General features: G+C 40.3%; 4 protein-coding genes and 1 pseudogene across 7 annotated transcripts in view; 3 read left to right on the top strand and 2 right to left on the bottom strand.

Moving 5' to 3' along the window:
- Positions 1-551: 551 nt before the first annotated feature.
- Positions 552-3,727, top strand: LOC104967182 (3-keto-steroid reductase-like). The gene is made up of 6 exons (XM_010796599.1): positions 552-701; positions 871-1,047; positions 1,699-1,803; positions 2,568-2,624; positions 2,707-2,805; positions 3,555-3,727. The coding sequence occupies exons 1-6, from the start codon at positions 552-554 to the stop codon at positions 3,672-3,674; spliced, it is 708 nt and encodes a 235-aa protein (XP_010794901.1). The 3' UTR covers positions 3,675-3,727.
- An 836-nt stretch (positions 3,728-4,563) lies between these two features.
- Positions 4,564-6,266, top strand: LOC104966686 (plasminogen activator inhibitor 1 RNA-binding protein pseudogene; annotated as a pseudogene).
- Positions 6,267-9,478: 3,212 nt separating this feature from the next.
- LOC104966685 (uncharacterized) lies at positions 9,479-11,067 on the bottom strand. Its single transcript, XM_010795913.1, has 6 exons — positions 10,694-11,067; positions 10,452-10,588; positions 10,237-10,364; positions 10,067-10,126; positions 9,755-9,944; positions 9,479-9,605 (listed from the first exon to the last, which is right to left on the bottom strand). The coding sequence occupies exons 1-6, from the start codon at positions 10,701-10,703 to the stop codon at positions 9,495-9,497; spliced, it is 636 nt and encodes a 211-aa protein (XP_010794215.1). The 5' UTR covers positions 10,704-11,067; the 3' UTR covers positions 9,479-9,494.
- A 99-nt stretch (positions 11,068-11,166) lies between these two features.
- mbd4 (methyl-CpG binding domain protein 4) lies at positions 11,167-15,266 on the bottom strand. 2 transcript variants are annotated; one of them, XM_010795912.1, is made up of 9 exons: positions 15,104-15,253; positions 14,940-14,984; positions 14,025-14,355; positions 13,246-13,922; positions 12,938-13,003; positions 12,691-12,825; positions 11,811-11,960; positions 11,538-11,641; positions 11,167-11,453 (listed from the first exon to the last, which is right to left on the bottom strand). In XM_010795912.1, exons 3-9 carry the CDS (start codon positions 14,198-14,200, stop codon positions 11,379-11,381), a joined length of 1,383 nt encoding a protein of 460 aa, XP_010794214.1. In that variant the 5' UTR covers positions 14,201-14,355; positions 14,940-14,984; positions 15,104-15,253; the 3' UTR covers positions 11,167-11,378. The 2 variants fall into 2 exon arrangements, with proteins under 2 accessions (XP_010794214.1, XP_010794213.1); XM_010795911.1 differs by lacking the exon at positions 14,940-14,984 and having other exon boundaries at positions 15,104-15,266.
- A 13-nt stretch (positions 15,267-15,279) lies between these two features.
- ift122 (intraflagellar transport 122 homolog (Chlamydomonas)) overlaps positions 15,280-23,571 on the top strand; it is a 27,061-nt gene continuing 18,769 nt past the window's right edge. For 2 of the 3 annotated variants that reach the window (XM_010795909.1, XM_010795908.1), the window contains exons 1-15: positions 15,280-15,401; positions 16,653-16,719; positions 16,810-16,894; positions 16,987-17,065; positions 17,159-17,235; positions 17,350-17,416; positions 17,500-17,646; positions 18,139-18,214; positions 19,090-19,281; positions 19,640-19,778; positions 20,178-20,380; positions 21,304-21,441; positions 21,976-22,140; positions 22,348-22,545; positions 22,778-22,918. In XM_010795909.1, coding sequence (XP_010794211.1) covers positions 15,358-15,401; positions 16,653-16,719; positions 16,810-16,894; positions 16,987-17,065; positions 17,159-17,235; positions 17,350-17,416; positions 17,500-17,646; positions 18,139-18,214; positions 19,090-19,281; positions 19,640-19,778; positions 20,178-20,380; positions 21,304-21,441; positions 21,976-22,140; positions 22,348-22,545; positions 22,778-22,918 — 1,818 coding nt within the window. In that variant the 5' untranslated portion in view covers positions 15,280-15,357. The remainder of the gene's footprint in view (positions 15,402-16,652; positions 16,720-16,809; positions 16,895-16,986; positions 17,066-17,158; positions 17,236-17,349; positions 17,417-17,499; positions 17,647-18,138; positions 18,215-19,089; positions 19,282-19,639; positions 19,779-20,177; positions 20,381-21,303; positions 21,442-21,975; positions 22,141-22,347; positions 22,546-22,777; positions 22,919-23,571) is intronic. The other variant, XM_010795910.1, reaches the window with a different exon arrangement.

Genomic DNA, 23,571 nt, shown 5'->3' with positions numbered 1-23,571 from the left:
ATTCTCTAAAGTACCGCAGTCTCTTCTCCTAAGTCCTTTTGAATTCTCCTATCCACTATCCCTTAACCCCGTGACGTTTCACTCAGAGGTCAAGGAATAGGAGATAGGGTTAGAATTTAGGAGCTGATTTTTGGACAATTCGACTGTAGCCCAAATCTTAAATCGGAGGTTCCTCCAACAATGCAACATATATATAAAATAATAATAACGTTAAGGACCTTATAATAAAAGGGAGCCTTTTATAAAAATAGTCCAAGAAGAAATTGAAATTAAGTCAGGTAAAATGATAGGCAGGAATCTAAGCAATGTACTACTGTGGATCAGGAAGTACGTACAAGAAAAGCCCACTTAAAGAAAACAAAAAAACGTTAAAGTCTATCTTATTTGTTTATTTACAATTGTGTCACCGCTTAACATTGCCGTCAAACAGCAACTATGAATAACTATAATTTGGTAATAAATTGAATATGGATAATTACCTCATACAAACACACTTCTCAACATCAAATGTTGTCTTTAAAGTTTGATGGCTGTAAACCCTGTCCGTGTCCATGCTGTTCTGTAACACTTTCTCCTCTCTCTGCAGGAATGTGGTCCGAATGTTTGCCACAGCCGAGGGGATCCTGACCCAACAGGACCACCTCAACTCAGACGGTCTGCAGGAAGTGTTTGCCACCAACCTCTTCGGTCATTTTCTCCTGGTACACCACAGATATGAAATCTAAAATATAACAAAAAAAACTTTAATCTGACATTGTAGCCTATATACAGTCCTGAATACTATATGATGTTACAGTATAGTTATTTAGTATTATAGTTGTACATGCATAAAGTATATATAGTATATAAGTCATGTACCGTATGGTGCAGATCAGGGAGCTGGAGCCGCTGCTCTCCAGGCTCGTGTGGACCTCCTCCAGTAACGCCCGCCGCTCCGCCTTCAGCATGGAGGACATGCAGCACCGAGAGGGGAGGGAGTCTTACAGCTCCTCTAAGTACGCCTCAGACATGCTCAGCCTGGCTCTCAACAGGCAGAAGAACAGCCAGGTCAGTCCATCAGACAGTCTGCACACTACCGATTCAGGAGTGACGTTTGACACACACTCCAACATTTAGGTTGGTCACAAGGTCATTATAGTGGCTGCAGGCAGTCCTTTTCTTTAAAGAAGTCTTAGCAATTTTTAACAGTGTAAAAAAGTTACAATGTGGTCCCGTTTCCTCTAGGTGGCGCCAAAAGGCAGGTTTGTTAGTATATTAAAAAAGTATGTTCACATACATTTTTTTACTCTATTAACCATCAAAAGCAACTGCTATCGTTCCCCGGATGTTTCCCTTTATGTTTGTTTTCTTTAAACTCTTTGTTTTGTTTGTTGAAGAGGACAGTATTTGTTTGAGACCAATGAATACAATTATAGCAAAATTCATTTTTTCGTTGGTTGACGGGGTAAAAAAACTGCACTGTGAAATATTATAGTTTTAGATCTCCTTTGGATATACCAGTAGAGTTAGATTTTTTTAATTGACCTGCAAATAATGTTTAATTTACCTTTTTTTTTAAAAGCATAAAATAACTTTTAGAACTCTCACCACTCTTAAAGCACTATCAACTTTCTTAATTAAATAGAAAGTTATTAACAATGTGCATCAGGTAGATCGTAAAAATGTTCCTGAAATAAATATGTTTTCTCTCTGTGACAGGGGCTGTTCTCCTCTGTCATCTGTCCCGGGCTGGTGATGACTAACCTGACCTACGGGATCCTCCCCTCCTTCTTCTGGACCCTCATCATGCCCGTCATGTGGCTGGTGAGTGAACCTACTCATCTCTGGGAAACATGATTAGAATCGCATATTATGGAGCCATAGGAGTGCCATAATAAAAAAATATTATTATTATAAAGACATATTATAATGCATTATTTCTTAAAATATGTGCTTTTTGTAGATAGATTACTCAAGATTTTTTAAAGCAAAATCAATAGAAAAAAGAAGGAAAATAAATACTTTATTTATTTGTTTAAAAACATAATAATACATACAGAAAGAAAAATAAAGAAATGTGAACAAAATGATAATGCATTTAATTATCTTTTTGTTGGGTAATCATTGTTTTATTTGTTTATCTTTACATTATTTGTTATTTACCTATTTATTATGTTTTTCTGTCATTAAATGTTTTCTCATATTTTTTGTTTTTATGGCGCTCCAAGGACTCCATAGAGTTTGCACTGTATAATGGTATGGGATGTATTTTCAGAATCAGAAATCAGAATCGGAAACAGGTTTATTGTCAGGTAGGTTCGCACATACTAGGAATTTGACTTGATGTCATGGTGCATACATAAAATATAAAAAACAAGAAATCTAATATAAAACAGAAAATCTTTTACACCGTAATAAAATACAGTTAAATAGCAATAAAATAAAAATAAAATAAAGCAGTAATTTACATGGAAATAGAATGCTATGAAGGAATTTTTGCATATAAACTATGAAATGTGAAATCAGAATATGTGCAGAAAGGAGTATGACATTGTGTCATTGACATTGTGACTCTCTGTGCTTAATAGATAAGGATCTTCACCAACACATTCACGCTCACACCACACAACGGAGCAGAGGCGCTGGTATGTTGCTGTCAGTACGAAATAATGCACACATATCTCTAAAAATGAATTCCTATAAACACGACGTCCTGCTTTTTAACAGCACTGGCTGTTTCTACAAAACCCTGAGTCTCTGGACCCCAGAGCAAAGTATCACAGTTTAACATCAGGACTCGGAACAAACTACACTCAGCCTCGCCAGGTGAGTAACCAGAGACCGGCACAGAGAGACATCATACTGCTTTACGTGAAATTTAAACAAGCTGAACCTGAGTACAGTGGAAACCCCTTACAGTGATCACAGTAACTACTACTACTACTACTACTACTACTACTACTACTACTACAAAGCTAGTGCCAGACATATTTCTTTACAAAACCTGTTTAAATAATTAGCTTATAATAATAACAATATAATCCTCTGCTTACAGGGTTCATTTTGTGCATTTTCGTACATTAGACCACATACAATTTGACATACATATATTTTTATTGTTATACTAATGATTGAAAGCGTAGTTTATTTTTAGGCCTGTTCAAAAATATAGAAATGCACTGCCAAGTTGTGGCTCATTAGCATTTTTGCACAACTGCTGTTTCTTTATTTGTAAACAGCACAATATGTGTAATTGAACTAAAGTAGGCTATATTTTAAATACAGTACTGCACTGATTTAGAATGTATTTGAATCAGAATATCTTAACTTTTTAATGTATATACATTTTATTTATTCCGAGGAAAAATGTTTTGCGAGTTGCTCCAGCTTTGAATTATATAAAAGATACATTTAAAGAAATTGATTACTAATATTTATATAAACATAAGAAGCTAAAGTAAAAATTCCAATAAAGGTTGAAATCAAATAGACTCAAATACAAATATTTATATAAACATAAGAAGTGAAGTAAAAGTGTTTTTAAGTCAAAATAATGTTTTTCATTCTTGTCTCAGATGGACATCGATGAAGGAATGTCCGATGTCCTCTATTCAAAACTCCTCAAGCTTGAGAAAGAAGTCCGAAGGAAACAGAGTGAAGAAAATGCCGACGAGGAAATTTGTGCAGTGAAATAGTGAGTCATTTGTAATGGATCATTTTGCTCTGAATAAAGTGCTCTTATTCATTCTTGCGTCTCGTATCACTGAACAATGTGTCTCTATTGTCTTTTCTACACAAGTACAATTCCACAAGACTTTTCTTTGCATTTGCCCTTTCTGGGATCAATAACCAGCAGAGGTCTCTCATGGTGTAACTAAATACCAGCACCGCTGCTGCGTCTTCACCTGATATCTGTATCATGTTCTTCTTCAGCGGGCTTCTAACCTTACAGACTTGAATCAGCTGTTTGCTTGTAAGGTCTGGTTTACCTCCAGCTCTTCCATCAGCTGTCACCAGGGTCTCCTTTTACCACAGATCATACATTATGATGTGGTTAGCTGAAAGGCATGACATGCTCACTGATAAGGTCTTTAACAGACACATGCAGGGTAAAACAATTCTTCTTTTCACAAGCTCTTATGCACAAGTTTTGTTTTACTGATATTTCACTGAAATTCAAAAATATAACTGCTTTGTGGTAGCAAAAATAGGGCTTTGGAGGCTCAACTGCTTAATGTAATTGTGTTTTGCTTTAGCTGCTCCTGGCACACTGGTTTGCAAGATGATTGCGTTTTTTTTGTTTTAATAATAGGAATATAAGAGAAAAATATACATGACGAATGTGCATCAGAGGCCTTCTTTTAGCCATTTCAGAAAAGTAACTGAACTTTAATCGGTGAAATGTTCCAAGCGCTGCGTTTTCTTGTTTATCAGCAACATTAGGGAACAATTAATTGCCCGATTTTCATTCAACTTTATTAAACAGTGTAGCATAGACCAGAGGCATATAATATAATGTATATAAATGGAATCTATATGGCGCTGGCATAGACCAAGGAAGAACCCGTTTATTTGTGAATTTATGGAATCAACCATTCTAGGTTATTTCTTTATTTGATTACACATTTTGACTGGATGGATGTTCTCGTAAATGAAGCGCTAAGATGCAAATTAGCAATGGTCATAAACACGTGCCCTGGGCCTGAATAGAGTTTCACTCTTGTTTTTAAAATCAATGACATCCATTGGTGAAAGAAACTGGAGTTACATGAAAAAGTGCCTGAATATGTCTTAATCCAGTGTGACAGCTTCAGTATGCTGAGAGCTGTCTGTGCACAGGACGGTCTTGTCAGATATTGTTCCGCCAGCTGTTGCTCAGCATGCCCCTGCTGGCTCTAAACACAACATTTGCTGCTTTTTATAAACTGACAAATCCCACTTAATCTTATGATATGTGTGTCTGTAGCAGCACAGAGTCAATGCTAAAAAGTACAAGGACTTGAACACATAATTGTGTAGAATCTATAGAGTTTATATGATTCTGTTCAAGTTTATATCTTCTTGGTCGAATGCACTTATTGTAAGTCGCTTTGGATAAAAGCGTCAGCTAAATGTAATGTAATGTTTATTTAAGTAATGTAGATTAATAGAGATATTGGTTTATGATGTAAATAGTTACCTAAGTGACACTTCTTCAGCCAAACCATGAAATATGTAATAGTGTTTTGTTCTGTACAGCATCATGTACTTTGGACAAAACAGGACCAGCAGACTATGGAAAGCTTCCCCTGCATGTGACTTCCTCTCAGAAATTAAAACCCGGATTACTGTAGGAGGATATAAAAGCACATAGTTACATAATGTAAATAAAAACATTGCAGCCTCAGTGTGTTCAGATTGGTGCGCTGTGCACGATGTCCCGGATGGTGCTCGCACCGGAAGAGAAGGGGCAGCTCTCCCAGCCATCTTGTGGCAGCATCCAGCGAATTGTTCGCATCAAACCTCGTAGAATCGGAGGTGAATCCCGTTGAAGGGGCGCCATCATGCCCGGACACCTTCAGGAAGGCTTCGGCTGTGTCGTAACCAACCGGTTTGACCAGTTATTGGACGATGAGTCCGACCCGTTTGAGATCCTAAAAGCGGCGGAAAACAAGAAGAAGGAGGCGGCCGCCGCCGCTGGCTCCAACAAGACCGCAGCTCAAGCCGCGAAGCAGCCGAAGAAGGAGTCACAGAAGGACAGGAAGAACCCGCTGCTGGACAAGAAGGACGATTCCCAGGCTCCGGTCCCACTGAAGAAAGAAGGTAACACAAGCATTCACCTGCTCTTTAGCTTGTGAGCAGTGCATGTTTATTTTCATCTTTATCCTATAAACTGTCATGTACATCTTAGCTGCTTTAGCTGATGCTGGACTGAAAACAGAGGGGTCAACCTGACAGACCGAGGTTAGCTAGAGAACAAGAGGAGGTTGCACCGTGGGGACCAGAGAGCCTGTGAGCTGGCACGGTGTCCCGCAGCATCCTGCAGGACGGTGCAAGGCTCGGGTCCGCTGGAGGATGGGCACTACGCAGCTCCGTTAGCGGCTGCAGGCAGCGGGACGTTCACCTGCGCAGAGAAACCAGACAGACGGCTCTTTGTTTGCATCTGTCACATTTTTTACTACAGTGAATTTAGATTTTGTTTAAGTTTAGTCCTCTAAAATAGAGTTAACAAAACGAGGTAATGAAGAAGGCCCGCTGTTAGCCTGTGTTGTTATTAGTGTGCAGTGAGAGCTGTTGTTTAAGCTTCTGGATGGAGACAGTGGGAGCTTTGCGTGACAGATTGATCTTTCCTGAACGTTTAAATATCACTGCCATTAGGAATATAAGAATGATATTATATAAACTGTGCTTACTGCCACTTGAAATACCTCTTTTTTTTATATAAAGCAACATAATAATTCCATTTATATTTTCAGCGCCTTTTGCACTCGGCACTATTTTCGTACTGGCTAAACACTCCGTTGTGGTGTTGTTTGCAGTTGCACCGGCACAGGCTATACCATTTTTTTTTTTTGGGGGGGGGGGGCCCAATAGAGAGGCGAAGTCCTTTATTTCGGAAAAAGTATGTATTGAAGTCAAGAGAGAAAACATATCTTTCGATCCCGTTTGAATTGTGCCATGAATTACAAAAAAAGTTTAAAAAAAAGTCACAGTTGGTCGTAAAACTGTTGAAATATAAGACTATGAAAAATATGCAACTAGAAAGACTACAAATCCCAGAATCCCGGCTCTTACGGAACCGACTAACTCCCCTTTTGTGTATGTACAGCTCTCAAGTCAACGACTTGTAGTGATTTTCACCTCTTTTAATACTTTTCGCCTCATTCTGAAACAAAGAAGTGAAATGTGCCAACGTGACGGCCGTCTTGGTGTGTGGTGCGAGACGGGAGATGTAGTTCATTGAGCAGTTTCACACAAAAAAGTGTTACTTCACAGTTTCACGACACATTTAAAAAAAATTGACTTGCAAAATTATCTTTTAAATTGACAAACATCATACGTGTAATTTGTGGCACAATTCAAACGGGATCGAAATATAATCTTTCTCTCGCCATTGACTTCAACACATACTTTTTCCGAAAAATAAGGTCCCATGGAGGTCCCCCGGAAAGGGAAGGACTTTGCCTCTCTATGGCATTGACCGGTTCATGCAGTCTTCAAAGTAACCAAGCAACAGAGGTCGCGTTAACCGAATATATTCCGTCTATGACGGAATTCTTTTGACAATGACGGAAAAATCTGAAAGCAGTCCGTCATTTTGACGGATTAGAACCTAACTCAGAACAGCGCCAAAGTTTCCCCGCAGCAGTGCTCCGGTGTTATGCCACCGGGTCCGTCTGCGTCGCGTAACGGCTGCTCCGCGGTTTTGGTCCGGCCTCCTCCGGCGTCATACCCTACCGGGCACGTTTCAGAAGCATTTCAGAAGCGGAGCGTCTTGCCTGCCGGCTCGCAGTTTTAGTTGATTTGGGCATATTTCCTGGACAGACTACTTTGTACAGACAAAGTTAATAATAATTGTAATATCCCAGTTATAAACGACATGAATCAAAGATGTGTTGCTGTATTTTAATGGTAAAAAAATTAATTCATCATCATAATTATTCTATATATATTTACACAGTGCCTGTAAACCGGAGGAGAACGCTGGCATTTCTATATATGCTCTGAACGTTCCACTTCCTGCCTGCCCGACATTATCTTACGGCTGCATCGCGTCGAAAAATAGACTTCAATCCTATTTCGAGCGGAGCCCAGCGGCGAGACGCTTCTGGGACGCTTCTGAGCCGTAACGCGGCGCGTCTGGTGGAATAGCACCCATTGACTAGAGTGGCCGCGATCCGTGCGGACGCCGCGGCGCAGCCGTAACGCGACGCAGACGGACCCGGTGGAAACTAGGGGTAACTTTGCCGTACAAATCATCTAAGGACAGAGGGTGTCGTATTGTCATTCTGATATTCTGTACAAACTGTGAAGTCCACTGAGACAAATGTAACATTTGTGATATTGGGCAATATAAATAAACATTGTTTGATTGATTGAAATCATTGAAATGTCTGGGAGTTTGTGCTTTACACTGTGGCGCGCTCCCGCGAGGTGCAGTGGGCATGCACAACACATCACCAGTGCTAAAACAGCCAGGAGGAGAAGCTGGATTTGGCTGTGCCCGGCGGTGGTCCAACAGTTCCCCCAAGGGCCCCAACCGATAGGGGACTCTATGGCGCTATTGAGACCCCCGACGCCAAGATCAAAAGCTATATTATAGCAACCGGTCCATGTAGGCCTACCAGCCCATTCCCCAGAGACAAACATGAAGGAAACAGGTGTAATCCTCTTCTTAGTTTGCTGTGTCGTTGTCAGGCTGTGGTGGTTTGAGGCCAAGGCAGGCTGTTGTTGAAATATATGACATGTGGCGCTTCCGAGTGGTTGTGTATGTCCATCATAGGCGGCGCTAGGTGGTGCTAAAGCTCCCCTAGGATAGCCATAGCACCCCCAAGAAATGTATGTCATAATTTGAAAAATGATTTATTCAAAAATAGTATGCCACAATACAGAGTGTGTGTGTGTGTGTGTGTGTGTGTGTGTGTGTGTGTGTGTGTGTGTGTGTGNATCGGTGCTAGTGCTTGTAAAAAAGTTTTGTTTATAGCAAAACTTATTCAATCATTTAAGCTTTGTTAGTTCCAGGTTTAATATGTACAATAAGTTCACTTGAATAAGTTTTGCTATAAACAAAACTTTTTTACAAGCACTAGCACCGATTTTTTATTTTTGGCCCACTGTGTATTTGAGTTTCACACCCCTGCTTTAAACAGAATGAGTAACAACATTCAAACTTGTGGACTTTGATTTTCTGCTATTGCATGTGGCATTCTAAATGATAGCACATGCAGGAAGTCATTTACTGAGAGAAACCTGTAAAGGGGAACTCCACCTATTTTACAATCAGTCTTTTAGCAGGTTTTGGGAAGAAATACTCCATAAACAGTGTGGGAAAAAAAGCAGTTTGAAATATTTGGTGACTCCAGATGGAGCTGTTTGACTAGGGCTGTTGAATCCGTATAGTCTAGTAAGCTTGTTAGTGGCTGGATTGCATTGTGGGTATTGTAGGCATTATCAGTTTTGATTCTTAAAAATAACAAAAAACAACTGCCCATCGTCAGTCTGATAATGGAACTCAATGCATAAGTGCTCATAAGTCTTTTTACTGCCTTTTACTTTATCGGAACCAACAGCTGTAAATAACACAACATTAATAAAGTAAGAGACAAATCATCATTCTTATACATTCAAATAAAGCTTAAGATTTTCATTTGGTTCTCCTTTCTTTAGAAAAACCCTAAGGCCCTTTTATTGCTATACCACAGCTCTAATTGCATGTACAATATATGTTGCATCCCAGTTTCATCTGAATCTCATGCATGCCCAAACACTGCTGCGAGGCCAGCCTGAAGTTTTGACTCTGGATGTTGAAGTTTGACCTATTTCAGTGTTCCATTCCAGTTAATGGGGTTGAGGCAGAGCATCTCTCTCTCCTTTAGGGTCTCCTGGGAGCGTGTTAGTGCTCTGTCCCTCCAGCTCTGCTCCATTAGCTGCACACACACCAGAGACACACAGGGGAAAAACCTCAGTCACTTCCTATATTGTTGTAACCTGAGAAGAAGCACTATGTTAAAGCATTATCATTACACTGTGAAGGCATTAGCAGTGGATACATAATGTATGTCGTGTTGGACTTTACCCTCTTGTTCTCATCTCTGTAGGCTGTCATTGCTTTGCTGTGCTGGATCCTTAGCTCTCTTTCACCGGACAGTGCGAGGCGGTCCACTTCCCGTAGATTCTCGGCTTCCTTCACTTTACTGGCCACATGTAGCTTCAGTGATATGCATTTCTCTTCCATCTGCCTCTTTAAATGCTCTAACAACTCTTTCCTAAAGGAACAAATAATTGATTTTCTATGTCAACACTGAATTTTCATATTCAGTATGTAATGTTTAGAAGATTTTAGAGGATAATAGAAAGAGACTCAACAGTTCAAATTGTTTAATTGTACCTGTACTCGTCTCTCTCACTGCTGGATCCATAAAAAGGTTTTCTCCACACTTGATGATACCTGAAACATCAACTACATGTCAGTGACTTTTGACCTCAGCTCTTCTAAAAGGCATTAGTGATTTTCAGTTTGAATAAAATGGTAATGGAGAATTGTTCAGATGCTCCTACCTCTGGTGCTCTCTCCTCTGCATTATCAGTGTCCTCTGGTGGTTGTGGTGGTGAACAGCTGGTGTCTCCAGGCTGACGATGCGTTTATGAACCAAAGGTGGATGTAAAGGGTTCAGTCTTGGGATACTCTAGAAAGCAGATTTATGAACTTTTATTTTTTCTTAGCTCAAACACTTTATTCCCTTGAGACAGTCTGACAATACATCTCTGCTCACCTGACTGCTTGCCCAGAGCCGGGCAGAGTTTGAGATGCTGGGAAATGTAGTTTGGGTGACCACCAGACAGCGACTCTGCCGGATAGGAAGTGTGTCTTGAGGAATACACACTGGGGTGGAAGCTATGGAGATAGCTGCTGTGGTGATGAAGGTTTAGAAAAACAAAATCACTGCACATGTTTAAGATTTTACTAGTCACACTAAAATAGACAACAAATAGAACAATTGTTTTGTTTCCTTACGTAGTCTCATTTTGTAGTCCAAGCTGTCTCTTCTGTTCCTCTACCAGAGAACTTTTTGTGGAATGAAAATTCTCAACGTGTTAAAAAACCTGAACAATTAAATAGTTTTCTTAAACCAGCACATTATGATTTCTGGTAAATCATAACACAAATTGAAATATAGCAAATTAGTGCAGCGGCACTAGTTAGAGATTAACTGTGACATGCCTGTGCATTCAATGAGTGTTTTGCGGTGGCAACAGTTGCCTTGGGAATCAGGTTACCCCCGTCCCCCGTCCCCCCCCCGTCATAAAGAAAGCTGCTGCGTAGACTGTAAGGACATGCATCAGTGCACTCAAAAAGAAAGACTATTAGACTGTGACAGTAGATGAACCAGATACAGTCGGAAGATGTCTCCTGATCTTATCTATATATAAAGACATGGAACAACATCACCAGTCTGGTGACTGAGTGATTAATGCACTCATGACTCATTTCAACTTTTAAACTACTAAAAACATTTTATTACACGTAAGTAAAACTTTTTAAAAGTAAGGAGACATTTCAGAGCATAATTATAGAGACATTCAGGAATAACAATGCAAGTTCATCATAATACTAATATTGAAATGGTTTATGTGATGCAACTGATTTTCATGCTTGTTTCCACAGCAAATCTTCTTTGTAGTTCTTCATATTTTGGATTTCAGATTCCAAGTCTTTCATGGTTCTCCCATAGCCAGTCGTGGTATTTGTTCAGCATGTGATCTTCAGGTTTCACCTTTGACATACAAATAGGATTAAATGTCACATTTGGCATTAATGAACATTATAAAACAAACAAAAACGTTTGCATTTAACTGACCACTCTCCACTCGTCCACACAGAAGATCCTATAGGAGTCGTTGCCGTACTTCCCAATGCCGTACAACTCAATGGGGTAACGCCACTGTTTAGTTAGATACTCATCTACGCAGGAGAAAATGGATTGTGAGGTATTTCTGGCAACTAGTATTGTATCATAGCTAAACCATACAAATCTACAGGAACAACATATTATTACTTCAATATTACTGAAATAACTGAGCACAAAACTGGAAGCTGTTATCCATCATGTATACAAGAGCAGCACATTCACCTGAGAAGCGTACGAGTGTTTTTGCTCTGAGCTCATACAGGCCTAGTGGCTTCATTAGTTCAGACAGGGGCTTCCAGTCGGCCTCCCGGGTCACCTCTGCAGACGGGTAACGTTCAAAGAACTGCCACAGCACTGGTATGGCCATCTTGCCTGAAGAATAAAAAAAAAGGAAGAGGAATTCTAGACTGAATTCCTGGTTGATACAATACTGTTGCAATTAGGGATGCATATCGTTGGCTTTTTTACGATACCGATACCGACCGATACCACTGAACGATACCGATACTCGACCGATACATATTGTGATACTTTCATGTTACATAAGGGAACATTTGAAGCGCTTTATAATATAGTTAACATGTCAAATGAATATTACAATTAATTGTGGGACTTCAACCTTTTAGTACTGAACAAACAATGAAAAACACGCTTGACAATACAGGCTTGAAGACTGTACATTCCTGTACTCTGATTTTATGTGACAGTAGCAAATGTTTTGAGAGGTTGGATGTGTTGCTGCCTTTCCCAGAAATAAACTTCTTGCAGTGGTTACAGACCCCACCATTCAGACTGGCAGTCATATGCAGCCACACTTTAGATGTTCGTGACGACTTCGAGCTAATGAAAAAACTAAAGCTAACCGAAAGGCTCAGACGTTCGGGAGGAAGGTGAAGGGCGTTGCTTGGCAATTAAGCCAATCACCGAAGCCGTTGCAAGACGCGCAATCTGATTGGCTGGCGTTTTGGGCGTGAGTTTAAGGATATTACACCTCACTTTATATATAAAAAAAACGGATCTGATTTCGGTACGGTATACCGTAGTCGCCAGTAACCGGTATGCACCCCTAGTTGCAATGCAATGTGTGTATGTTGGATCTTACCACTCGTCTTATTCAGAAAAATGGTGGCCACCAAAAGCTTCCAGGGGTCGTGGAAAAGTGTTTCCTGTACGAGGTTGTAGGGTGAGCGGGGAGGTGTCCACTTCTTGAAGGCCTTCCTCCTGGGGGGACTAAGGTCTGTGTATGGACAGTGTACATATCTTCTTAAATGTTAAGGTATACTTAATGTATCGTATACAAGTATACACAAACTTTCATTTTGCTTCTTTTATAAACAATTTAACATTACCATCACTGGGGTGTTTCCTTTTAAAATAAGGGCTTGTTTTGCGTTTGTGTTCCCCGCACTTGGACCCTAGGCAAACAGGAAACATGTATGTATATATTATTTAAAAAAACACATTTGTTATGATCTATACTGTCATACTTCTTCATCAAGACATATATTTCAAATACTTGGTGGGAACTCAAAGGAATCACACTACTCACTGTTTTAACTGATCAAACATGCTAGAATTTAAATAAGTTAAAAAAAAAAATAACACTTACTTAAACTGCTACCTTTACACGCTGTCAGAAATTGCAGATCATACTTACTATTCTGGGAATCTCTCACTGGTATGCAGCTCCCACCAGTGGTGTCAGGTAACAACACCTCCTCTTCCTCATCCTCAGCATCTGCCTCCAGATCAGAATTAGATTTGTTGGCACCTTTGATGTGAATCTGCAGCTCATCTCTGCCTCGTTCTTCCTCACCCTCATTCTCACTCTCAGTGGCAGGTTCAACATTCAGTTTGGGAGCAGAAGGCCTCGAGTCTGCTTCTTCATCCTTGCTAACAATGAGAGTGTGTTGTTGGTTACTGGGAGGATCCAGTCGGAGTAGCTTCTCTCTCAGCTGACCTGACCTCTGAGGGCTCTTCTGCAGTTTTACATCATCCTCTTTGGTTAAAGGCGCTTTTATGAAGCTCTTCACACATGCACTTTTTACTTTTCTGTCTTTAGTTTTACTTCTGAGGGAGGAAGAGGCTTTTTTAGATTTATTAGGAGGTGGATCCAGTATTTCTGTTGCATCTTCTTTTGTCTCCTGCGGTGCACCTGCATTTCTTTTCTTTCTTCTCTTCTGTTTCACTTGAGAGGGGAGTAATTGCGAAGGGGTGGGAGCATCGTCCTTGGATGCAGTGAAATCAAAGAGGTCTATTTCTAGGTTCCCTTCTCCATTTTTTATGAAGAAAGCATGCAGGGATGCTCTCGACCGAAACCTTTGCCCTTGGGGACTGACACAACAGAGGGAAAAATAACATTACACACTCAGCGAACTGATCGGAAAAACACTTATTCATGATTCACGGTATGTTTAAAAGAAAACGATGACACACCTTGTAATGTAGACGTCCATTTTGCCTGCTGTCTTGCCTGCTTTACGCTGCCTAACCTCTCTGATCCAGCCAGGGGGCAATGTGGAAGTGTGGCATGAGTCATCCTTGTCATTATGACTTTGGTTATTTATGTCTCCACCGGTTTCCAGCAGGAAATCACAGCCAGTATGCATCATGGTAGGTATATTACTGTTGTTATTGAGTCCGGTTGATAGAGTGTTGGATTCTGATGTTGTAGACTCTGTTGAAGCTTACGGCCTTCAGCTCATTGTCCGACTTTTTACTCCCACATCAGCAGTCATTCCTGGTCTGTGTCTTCTTCATCTTACATCTAGAGATAGACATATACAAATTAAATCCTCCTGACAGAAAGGGGTTATACATTGAGATGGCAGCAGAAAGGAAGGACCTCCTGTAGTAGTCCTTGTCATAGCGAAGCTGAAATAGTCTCTTAGTAAAAGTGCTTCACAGTTGGATCAAGGGGTTGTTAAAGGGTGTGGTGTTTTCCATTAGGCACAATAGTTAGAGTAGTATCCTCTTTCTCCATTGCTGCCTCTAATGGCTGCAAGGAGGGTTCCAGGAACAGATGATGACACAGGCCCATCATATCACCATAAAAGGAAAATTGTTTTCTAAAGGCTGGTAAAAGACCTGAAACATATAGTTACACATTTCAAATGACCTGGATTTCCTCGGTAAGTAGAGTCCTCTATTTATTTACCTGTAGGTAAACTATTATTACAGTTACACATTGATGAAATCCATGTATTATACTACATAGAATAGATACTACTATATACTACTGTCCCCGGTAGGGTTTTTACAACATCTGTCTTTTTTCCATTCAAATGTATATTGTGAACAATCTGTCATATAAATGAATCTTTAAATGGTATGGATAATTAGGACACATACCTTTATAACAAATGAGTTGGTGCAGATCAAATAATACCTGAGTAACTAAGAGAAATGCAAAGTATTAAAACTGTCCCAAGTGTCACATAAAGTGCATGTATGGCCATTTAACATATCACTGAGAACATGTTCATATAATAAGCAGCAACAAAAGTGTAACTTACCTGGAAGTACTTTGATTCTCGCAAAAATGCAGCTCCCCTCTCTGTATACGGTATACTGTATGCATGGTGAAGATTCACTTTTGTCTCGCCGCATACTCTCCGATGTCAACAACAAAGACTTGCCCCGCACACAGGAAGTAGCGCGCGGATCCGAGTCTGCGCAGTGAGAGCGACTCATCAGAACTGTTTGGTATGAAAAATCAACCTGTTGATACTAAACCCATCGCTGATTTGTTTGCTTTTTAAAGGTGGAAATGAGAGCCGTTCTAGCGTGGAAAGAGACAATTCGTGAACAGTGGTGAGAGCGTTGATGTTCTTTCTTGTTGTGATTACGTTGTCAACCTGGGCCGGATGCTGGGATGTAACGCTAGGTCGTTAGCAACGGCGGTTGCTATGTAAACTAGTGTTAGCCAGCTAGCATTAGCCCACAGCTATTTCATGTTCGTTTACTCTTGGTAGAGACCCTTACGCTGGTTTATGGTTATTGTATCTTAGTAGTAAGGCAACATGTGTTCTATCAATAGTGTAGCATGTCGGCTTTATTGTGTCGCACGATATAACGTTAAGTCAGAGCTAATGTTAAGCTAACAGTTACTTAGCTCTAGGTCTTATTTCTGCACACCATTGCTTGCTGTGCATGACATAACGTTACATTTTCATCTATGCTATTCTCAAATAGCATACATGCTATGTTACCACTCTGAATTGAAGATAATGTGTTAGCAGAGGTGGAAGAAATACTCAGACATTAGGTGAAAGTACCATTACTACAGTATAAATATACTCTAAGTAAAAGTCCTTAATAAAAAAATGTACCTAAGTAAAAGTACAAATGTATTGGCATCAAAAGTACAAAAAGTAAAATGGTGTTATTGTTTTACAATTATGAATGCATTAATGTCAATGTTGCACTTGGTAGAGGTTGGTTTATTTGGCTTTTATTACTTTATGTAACTGTTAGGTAGCCAATCCTATAATAAAACATGATTTTGTTTATTTTTGATTCTGCATTAGTTATGTTAATCTACAAAGTAGCTAGTAACTAAAGCTGTGAAATAAATGTAGTGGAGTAAACACTTTAAGTAAAAGGCCTCCAAGTTGTAGTAAAGCAAAAGTGTAAAGTAGCATAAAGTGAAAACACTCAACTGAAGTACAAGAACCTCATATTTGTGCTTGAGTACAGAAGTTGAGTAAATGTACTGAGTTACTCTCCACCACTGTGTATTTGGATTTAAAAGTTAACTTTACTTTCTTTAGGAAAGCATTTCTGATATATTCTTAATTTTGCAGTTTATGACACGTTAGTGGACCTTGTAATGAGATTCTTTCCCCTTTTTATTTGTATTTAGCTATTTCCAAGGTAAACATTGGACCTTAAAAGTAATTTACATTATTGATAAATCTGTCAGTTACTTTTAAAATAAATAAATATTAACACTTTGTTTATGAAAACGTTTTTTTTCAACAAAACATACTAAAAAAACGGTTCTATTAATTGTTCAAACTATTTAATACAAAAAAACAACGAATCAATGTATTTTTTTTGCAGTGTATATGACCTTGCCTTTAAGCCAGATGGCACCCAACTCATCATTGCCGCGGGGCTTCGTGTCCTGGTAAGACTTTCATGTTTTCTTTGGACAAGGCACATATTCACAGAAAACATGCAATATTATAACAATAAATGTATTGCTCTTTTATTGCAGGTTTATGATGTGGCAGATGGAGCTATAATCCAGCCTTTAAAAGGACACAAAGACATAGTGTACTGTGTGGCCTATGCTAAAGATGGTACTCCACTGGCTTTTTTCCACGTGTACACTACACTTTTCTTTCTTATCAGTCATTATTGTTATCTTACTAACTACTGCGTTCTTCTGCAGGGAAGAGGTTTGCTTCAGGGTCAGCAGACAAAAGCATAATTATCTGGACCTCAAAACTGGAGGGTATTTTAAAATATACGTAAGTGTGACTTTTACACATCAATGCCGTTTCATGCATCCTCTGCATTGTGTATTACTACATTTTTTTCTCCTTTCATGCTCTTTTCTGCAGTCACAATGACTCTATCCAGTGCGTTGCCTACAACCCTGTCACTCACCAACTTGCCTCCTGCTCTTCCGGTGACTTTGGTGAGTGTGAGCCTTTACTGTACTTTAATAAGTCACGCTTACTATTCTATAAACCGAAAAATATTTTCCCCCATGGAGCGCTGGAAATCAGGGTACCTTATTTTATATTTTCAGGTCTATGGTCCCCCGAACAAAAATCTGTGAACAAACATAAAGTTAGCAGCAAAATAACATGTTGTGGGTAAGTAAAGTCCCTTGTTTGAACAATACATTGGTACACTTGCATGGGACACTTGAATATTGAATGATTTAATTTGATTAAAGGTGGACGAATGACGGACAGTACCTTGCCCTTGGCATGATGAATGGAGTGGTGAGCATTCGGAACAAGAATGGAGAAGAGAAGGTCAAGATAGAGCGCCCAGGAGGCTCCTCTTCTCCTATCTGGTCCATAGCCTGGAACCCCTCCAAGTTAGTCTTACTTAGTTCTTGCGCATGCAATTGTAAAATAAAGAGCATATATTTTTATCTTCACTAATGTATTTCAATGTAATGCCTCACACTGCCCCACATGTTTACACTGTCCTTCCATATCCCAACATTTATAAAGGAATGTGTTCTGTTGAGAGTCAATAGCTTGTGTGGGGCCTGCAGGTGGCAGTGGTTAACCAGGGAGTATTGGAACTGTTTCTGTGAGGGAGAGGATTATATGTGTGTATATACTATGACAATATAAATGATAAATACAATGTCATGAAATGCAATTACAATTGTTTAGGATAAAACATGGTTGTTAATATCCAATTCTTTGGGGACGGGCTTGACTATGCATCCATCAGTTGAAGGGTAGCCTCTGCTTTTTTTTTTTTTAACAGCGTTATCATTTTCGAACCAAAGCCCCGTCGGTACAGCATGTTGACAGGAGTACTTATTTCTAAAGCCATTTGTGTTGTGTTTTCACAGGGATGAGCACAAAGACATTCTGGCTGTGGCAGACTGGGGTCAGAAGCTGTCCTTTTATCAGCTCAGTGGAAAGCAGGTGAATACCAAAGGTCTATGGAATACACATCCCAAATTCATGCATAAAATGTACAGTTTACTGAGTTACCCGTGCCTAAGTTCTAATACTGCAGGCTCTTTCTCCTCTGCCACTTCAAACCGTTGAAAAGGACTTTTAAATAAGTAAATGTAGTCTCATTGCCTTGCATGGGAACTAGCATAAGATTTATAGCATTTTGAAACACTTCACTGCTGATTGTATGTCCCATCACTTGCTAAAGCTATAAGAAACAAGAATATGTGTTCAAAATATATATGGTATTGGAAACACTTAACTGACTTTAAGACCTGTGTTTCCTTTTGTAATCAGACTGTCAGGCTCTATTGAAACCATAACAGTACATTGGAAGTGATCCTGCTATGCTTTAATAGCCCCCTCGCTGTCCCTCCTTCCCCCTAAATTCCCTGTGGGCAGTACCGTAATTATAGACAAATATGCACTGTTCATTACTCTGCCGTTTTGCTTTAGCTCATATATTGTCATCGGCCTATTTATCTATTTAAGTGAACATTCCATTTTTATTACAGCGGCGGGAATTGTTTGCAATGAAAGAAAATAACCATGGATTGTCGGCCAGCTTTTTTCCACAGTGAGGAGAAACAGATGCAGAGTTGGGACTCATGTGTTGTGCAAACAGACTTCAAACATTAATACAATAGACATTGTTTAAACCAGAGAAAAAATTTGTTGTCTAGCATTTGATCAAACACTCAAAGGGATGGTTGAATGTACTGAGTACTTTGATGTCTGTCAGCCGAGACAGTGGGAGGTGTTGGCCCAGAACCCTGGGCAATAAATATGAAAAATAATACTTGTATTCTTTGTTTAATGTCCACCTCTCCTTTGTCTCTCAGATTGGAAAAGACAGGCCTCTCACCTATGACCCTTGCTGCGTCAGCTACTTCTCAAAGGGCGAGTATATTGTCATGGGGGGCTCTGACAAACAGGCCTCCCTCTACACTAAAGATGGCGTGCGGCTGGGCTCCATCGGAGAGCAGAACGCCTGGGTGTGGACGTGCCGGGTTAAGCCTGACTCCAACTTTGTGGTGGGTCCACAGCTTGTCAAGCTATATGTCTAACAAATGTATCACTACCATTAACTAATAAGGTGGTGGAGGTGTTTTATGAAAATGCTGAAAAAGCTTTGAGCAGTCTGCATTTGAAACATTTTGTTGATCGGATTTAGCCACACGAATACAGAAGGCATTGGATTCAGCAGTAACACCTTGCCAACTTTTCCTCTCACTACGTTTAACTGTAAATGATGGGGCGTAACATTGAGAATTTGTAGCTGGCAGTTCTACTGTTAAGATGCTTTCACAACAGGAACATGTTCCCACTCTCACAGTCTTTTCTTAGAGGTGTTAATAGGATGTACTGCTATATTTGTTATCTCTTATCTAGGTGATGGGCTGCCAGGATGGGACCATCGCCTGCTACCAACTTATCTTCAGCACAGTTCACGGCCTCTACAAGGATCGCTATGCTTACAGAGACAGCATGACTGATGTCATTGTCCAGCACCTCATCACTGAACAAAAAGGTGCATATTTGCTTCAGCACCAGGATATCTAGTTTATAACAGAGGGTCTTTTGTGATGCTAAATAATTATGTGTGTGTGTGTCAGCTGCTATGATCAAGGGTATAAAGAAATGTCTATTTGTATTTTTTCATATAAACCATATCTGTCCTAATAACATTCATCCAATGATTTTGTTGTAAGGCATCTCATTTCCAACTTCATATACAGGTTTTTTTTTTATTTAAATGAGAGAAAGCAGTCTTTCATTTTTTTTTTACAAATAGGGAAAAGCAGTATGACAGCATCGCTGGGATTGTAACAATCAGCCCTGAAAAAAGAATTTCAACAGAATGCATTAGCTATGAAAATGACACTTTGTCAACAAGTCCGCTCTTTCCTTCATCTCCTTCTTTGCCTAGTGAGGATAAAGTGCCGTGAGCTGGTGAAGAAGATCGCCATTTACAGAAACCGTCTTGCTATCCAGCTGCCCGAGAAGATCCTCATCTATGAGCTCTATTCAGACGACTCCTCCGACATGCACTACCGGACCAAGGAGAAGATTTGCAGGAAGTTTGAATGCAACCTGCTGGTGGTGTGCTCCCAGCATATCATCCTGTGTCAGGTCAGAACATATATAGTTTCATAGACATTGTTACAAACACATCCAAAGCATTTGCCTACTTAAAATGTTTTGCTTGCTTCTTCTAAAGCCTGTGTGTGTTTTGGGTATTTCCTTCCATAATGAGATCAACTGTTTTCCTTAAGTTACATTTCTTGGACTACTTTATACTGACCTGCAGTTACACTCTGGTTCTTTGTATATCACACTAATGTACACTTGACTGATTATACGCAAGAAGCCATAGAGACATTTGAGCGAGATCACATGATGTAATCACAATGAATCATATGTGTTTAGCCATTCAATACTAGACCAAACAGCCCAGAGAAAAATAATCATATCATAAAAATCCAGATGTTTCTGGGTAGTTTGCAAACGGCTCCAGCTGTGCATGTGTTCTGCAGGCTCTGTCTCGCTCCCCCCCTCAAGCCTCTCTAAAAATCTATAAAGGAAGACAGTTGAATGAAGGGGATGAACCACAGTCTGCTGAACCAGTGGCAGTCTCTTGGGGGTCCTCTCTGCTTCTTGTCTTTATGTGTTTGACAGAGGCTGGTAGGGAGGAAGAGCAGCCATAACACGGAGGTTATTTCTTTTTAAATCTGCCTGTGTGTGATAGAGGTGCTTCATATCTCTCTCTCTAACAGACATGCCTGTGTTCCACGCCTCAGGCAGCTTTTAGGCCATATAGCCTCATAGTGGCTGTTTATGTCGCCGTACAATCAAATCAGTGTTACAATTTTTAACAATGCTTTCTCAAATGAAGCCACGATTTGCAGTTTTCAAAAGAACATCATGCAAGATGTGTCAGACATTTGCGAGGAGTGTATGTGTAAATGATTCAAATGTGGTCATACTTAACCAGTTGGTGCTTCATGTGTTAAAAGGAATTGTGGTCTCACTTTCCCCCTTCTGCTGCTGTGCAGGAGAAGAGACTCCAGTGCCTGTCCTTCACCAGTGTCAAGGAAAAAGAATGGGTGATGGAGTCTCTAATTCGCTACATCAAAGTGATCGGTGGTTCGCAAGGCAGAGAGGGTCTGCTCGTGGGGTTAAAGAATGGAGCTGTGAGTATTCGGAGAAAATGCATTCCCACATTAAGTAATAATAGAAATTGTTCTCATGCCCTTAAGCCATGTGTCCACAAATATCATCATAAAATACTTTCTTTTCAAAAGACAAGATGTATTTTTGTGACCGCAAGTCATATTTCTTTATATGGGGAGGTTCAAACCCCACTGCAGTCAGCATGTCGTTGTGTCCCTGGGCAAGACACTTCACCCCAAATTGCTCCTGTGGGGATTGCCCACAGTATAGGGATGCTCCGATCGCCAATTTTGAGGCCGATCGCCGATCCGATCGAGTGGGCGGGGCCTAAATGGAAGATTTAAACATCACTTTAAATCTTCCATTTAGGCCCCGCCCACTCGATCGGATCACGACCTAAAACGGTCTAGTATTGAGTATGTAAGTCGCTTTGAATAAAAGCGTCTAACAAGTGACATGTAATGTAATTAATGTAATAAAGGCTTACATTTAAAACAACGTGCATTATTTTCTAAATAATGTTGCTCTGCTCTGCCATTGTTTTTGTCGTGTAGATCCTGAAGATCTTTGTTGACAACCTGTTTCCCATCACACTGCTGAAGCTGTCAACGTCAGTGCGCTGCCTGGACATGAGTGCGTCCCGCAATAAACTGGCTGTGGTGGATGAGCACAACACTCTCTTAGTCTATGACATCAACAGTAAAGAGCTGCTTTTTCAGGTTAGAAGGCAGCGGAGGGGGTGAAGAAACCTAACCTGGCACATTAGGATGAAATATAAACATAAATGTGTGATTATTTGCATTAGTTACAAGTCCACATCTTCCTCATGTAATCCTGTCTGGTCTGTGTTCCACTGTCACACCTAGATTATTTTCCCACCACCCTCCCTTATTTACCTCCTCTCTTTTGCTCTGCTCTCCCTGTAGGAGCCTAATGCGAACAGTGTGGCCTGGAACACCCAGTGTGAGGACATGCTGTGCTTCTCTGGTAATGGCTACCTTAACATTAAGGCTAGCAACTTTCCTGTCCACCAGCAGAAGATGCAAGGCTTTATGGTCGGCTACAATGGCTCTAAGATCTTTTGTCTCCACGTCTATTCCATGTTGGCTGTGGAGGTGCCTCAGGTGTGTAGTATGTCGTCAGCCTACTCTAGTATTGAGGCAGTGGGTGTGTTCCTTGTGTTCATAATGCAGAAATAAAACCAAACAATAGTCAGTCTTAAAAGTATCAGACAAAAATGACTGCTTTTATGGACTGTTTGTTGTTGGTGGTCCTGTTCCTTTTTATTCGAGAGTTTGTTGCATTCTTCATGAAGGTTGTATTGTTTGTTGTTGATGGTGTTGTTGCTCCGCCCAGTCAGCGCCCATGTACCAGTACCTGGAGAGGAAGATGTTCAAGGAGGCCTACCAGATCGCCTGTCTCGGTGTGACCGACAGTGACTGGAGGGATTTAGCCACAGAGGCCCTGGAGGGACTTGACTTTGACACCGCCAAGAAGGCCAGTCAGACACAAACACATTGTTCTGATCAAGATCAGTGTCACCCACTCTTCATTTTACTACTTCCATCTCCACAGAGTAATAGAAACTTAGAAATAGCCTTCCAAATGAGGTGATGGTACCTTGTTCCTACCTCATTCTTACTCCTAGGCTTCATGTTATTTGCAAACAATACTTTAAAACATCTTCTGTAGATTACCACGGAAACAAACGAAATACTGGGATTCAACCCTCCTGTTGACTTCGGGTCAAATCTGACCGATTGACTATTTTCATCAATCATAACTTTTTTGTTTTACATTAAGGCTTTATGATATCCTTCACAGTAGACATTTGAACATATACAATTGCTGATCACCACTTTCATTGAATTTTGGATGATTTAGTCAACTTTGTAACACCCATGGTGTTCCCGGTCATAAAGAAAAGGAATTAGTAACCATCCGGATCAGATAAAACACACACACACACACACACACACACACACACACACTCACACTCACACTCACTCACACTCACACTCACACACTCACACTCACACTCACTCACACTCACACTCACTCACTCACACTCACTCACACTCACACACACACACTCACACTCACACTCACTCACACTCACACTCACTCACCCTCACACTCACCACACTCAC

The sequence above is a fragment of the Notothenia coriiceps genome, unplaced genomic scaffold, assembly GCF_000735185.1.
Source record: "Notothenia coriiceps isolate Sejong01 unplaced genomic scaffold, NC01 NC01_scaffold00037250, whole genome shotgun sequence".
NCBI lineage: Eukaryota > Metazoa > Chordata > Actinopteri > Perciformes > Nototheniidae > Notothenia > Notothenia coriiceps.
This window is presented reverse-complemented; position numbering and strand designations above follow the sequence as displayed.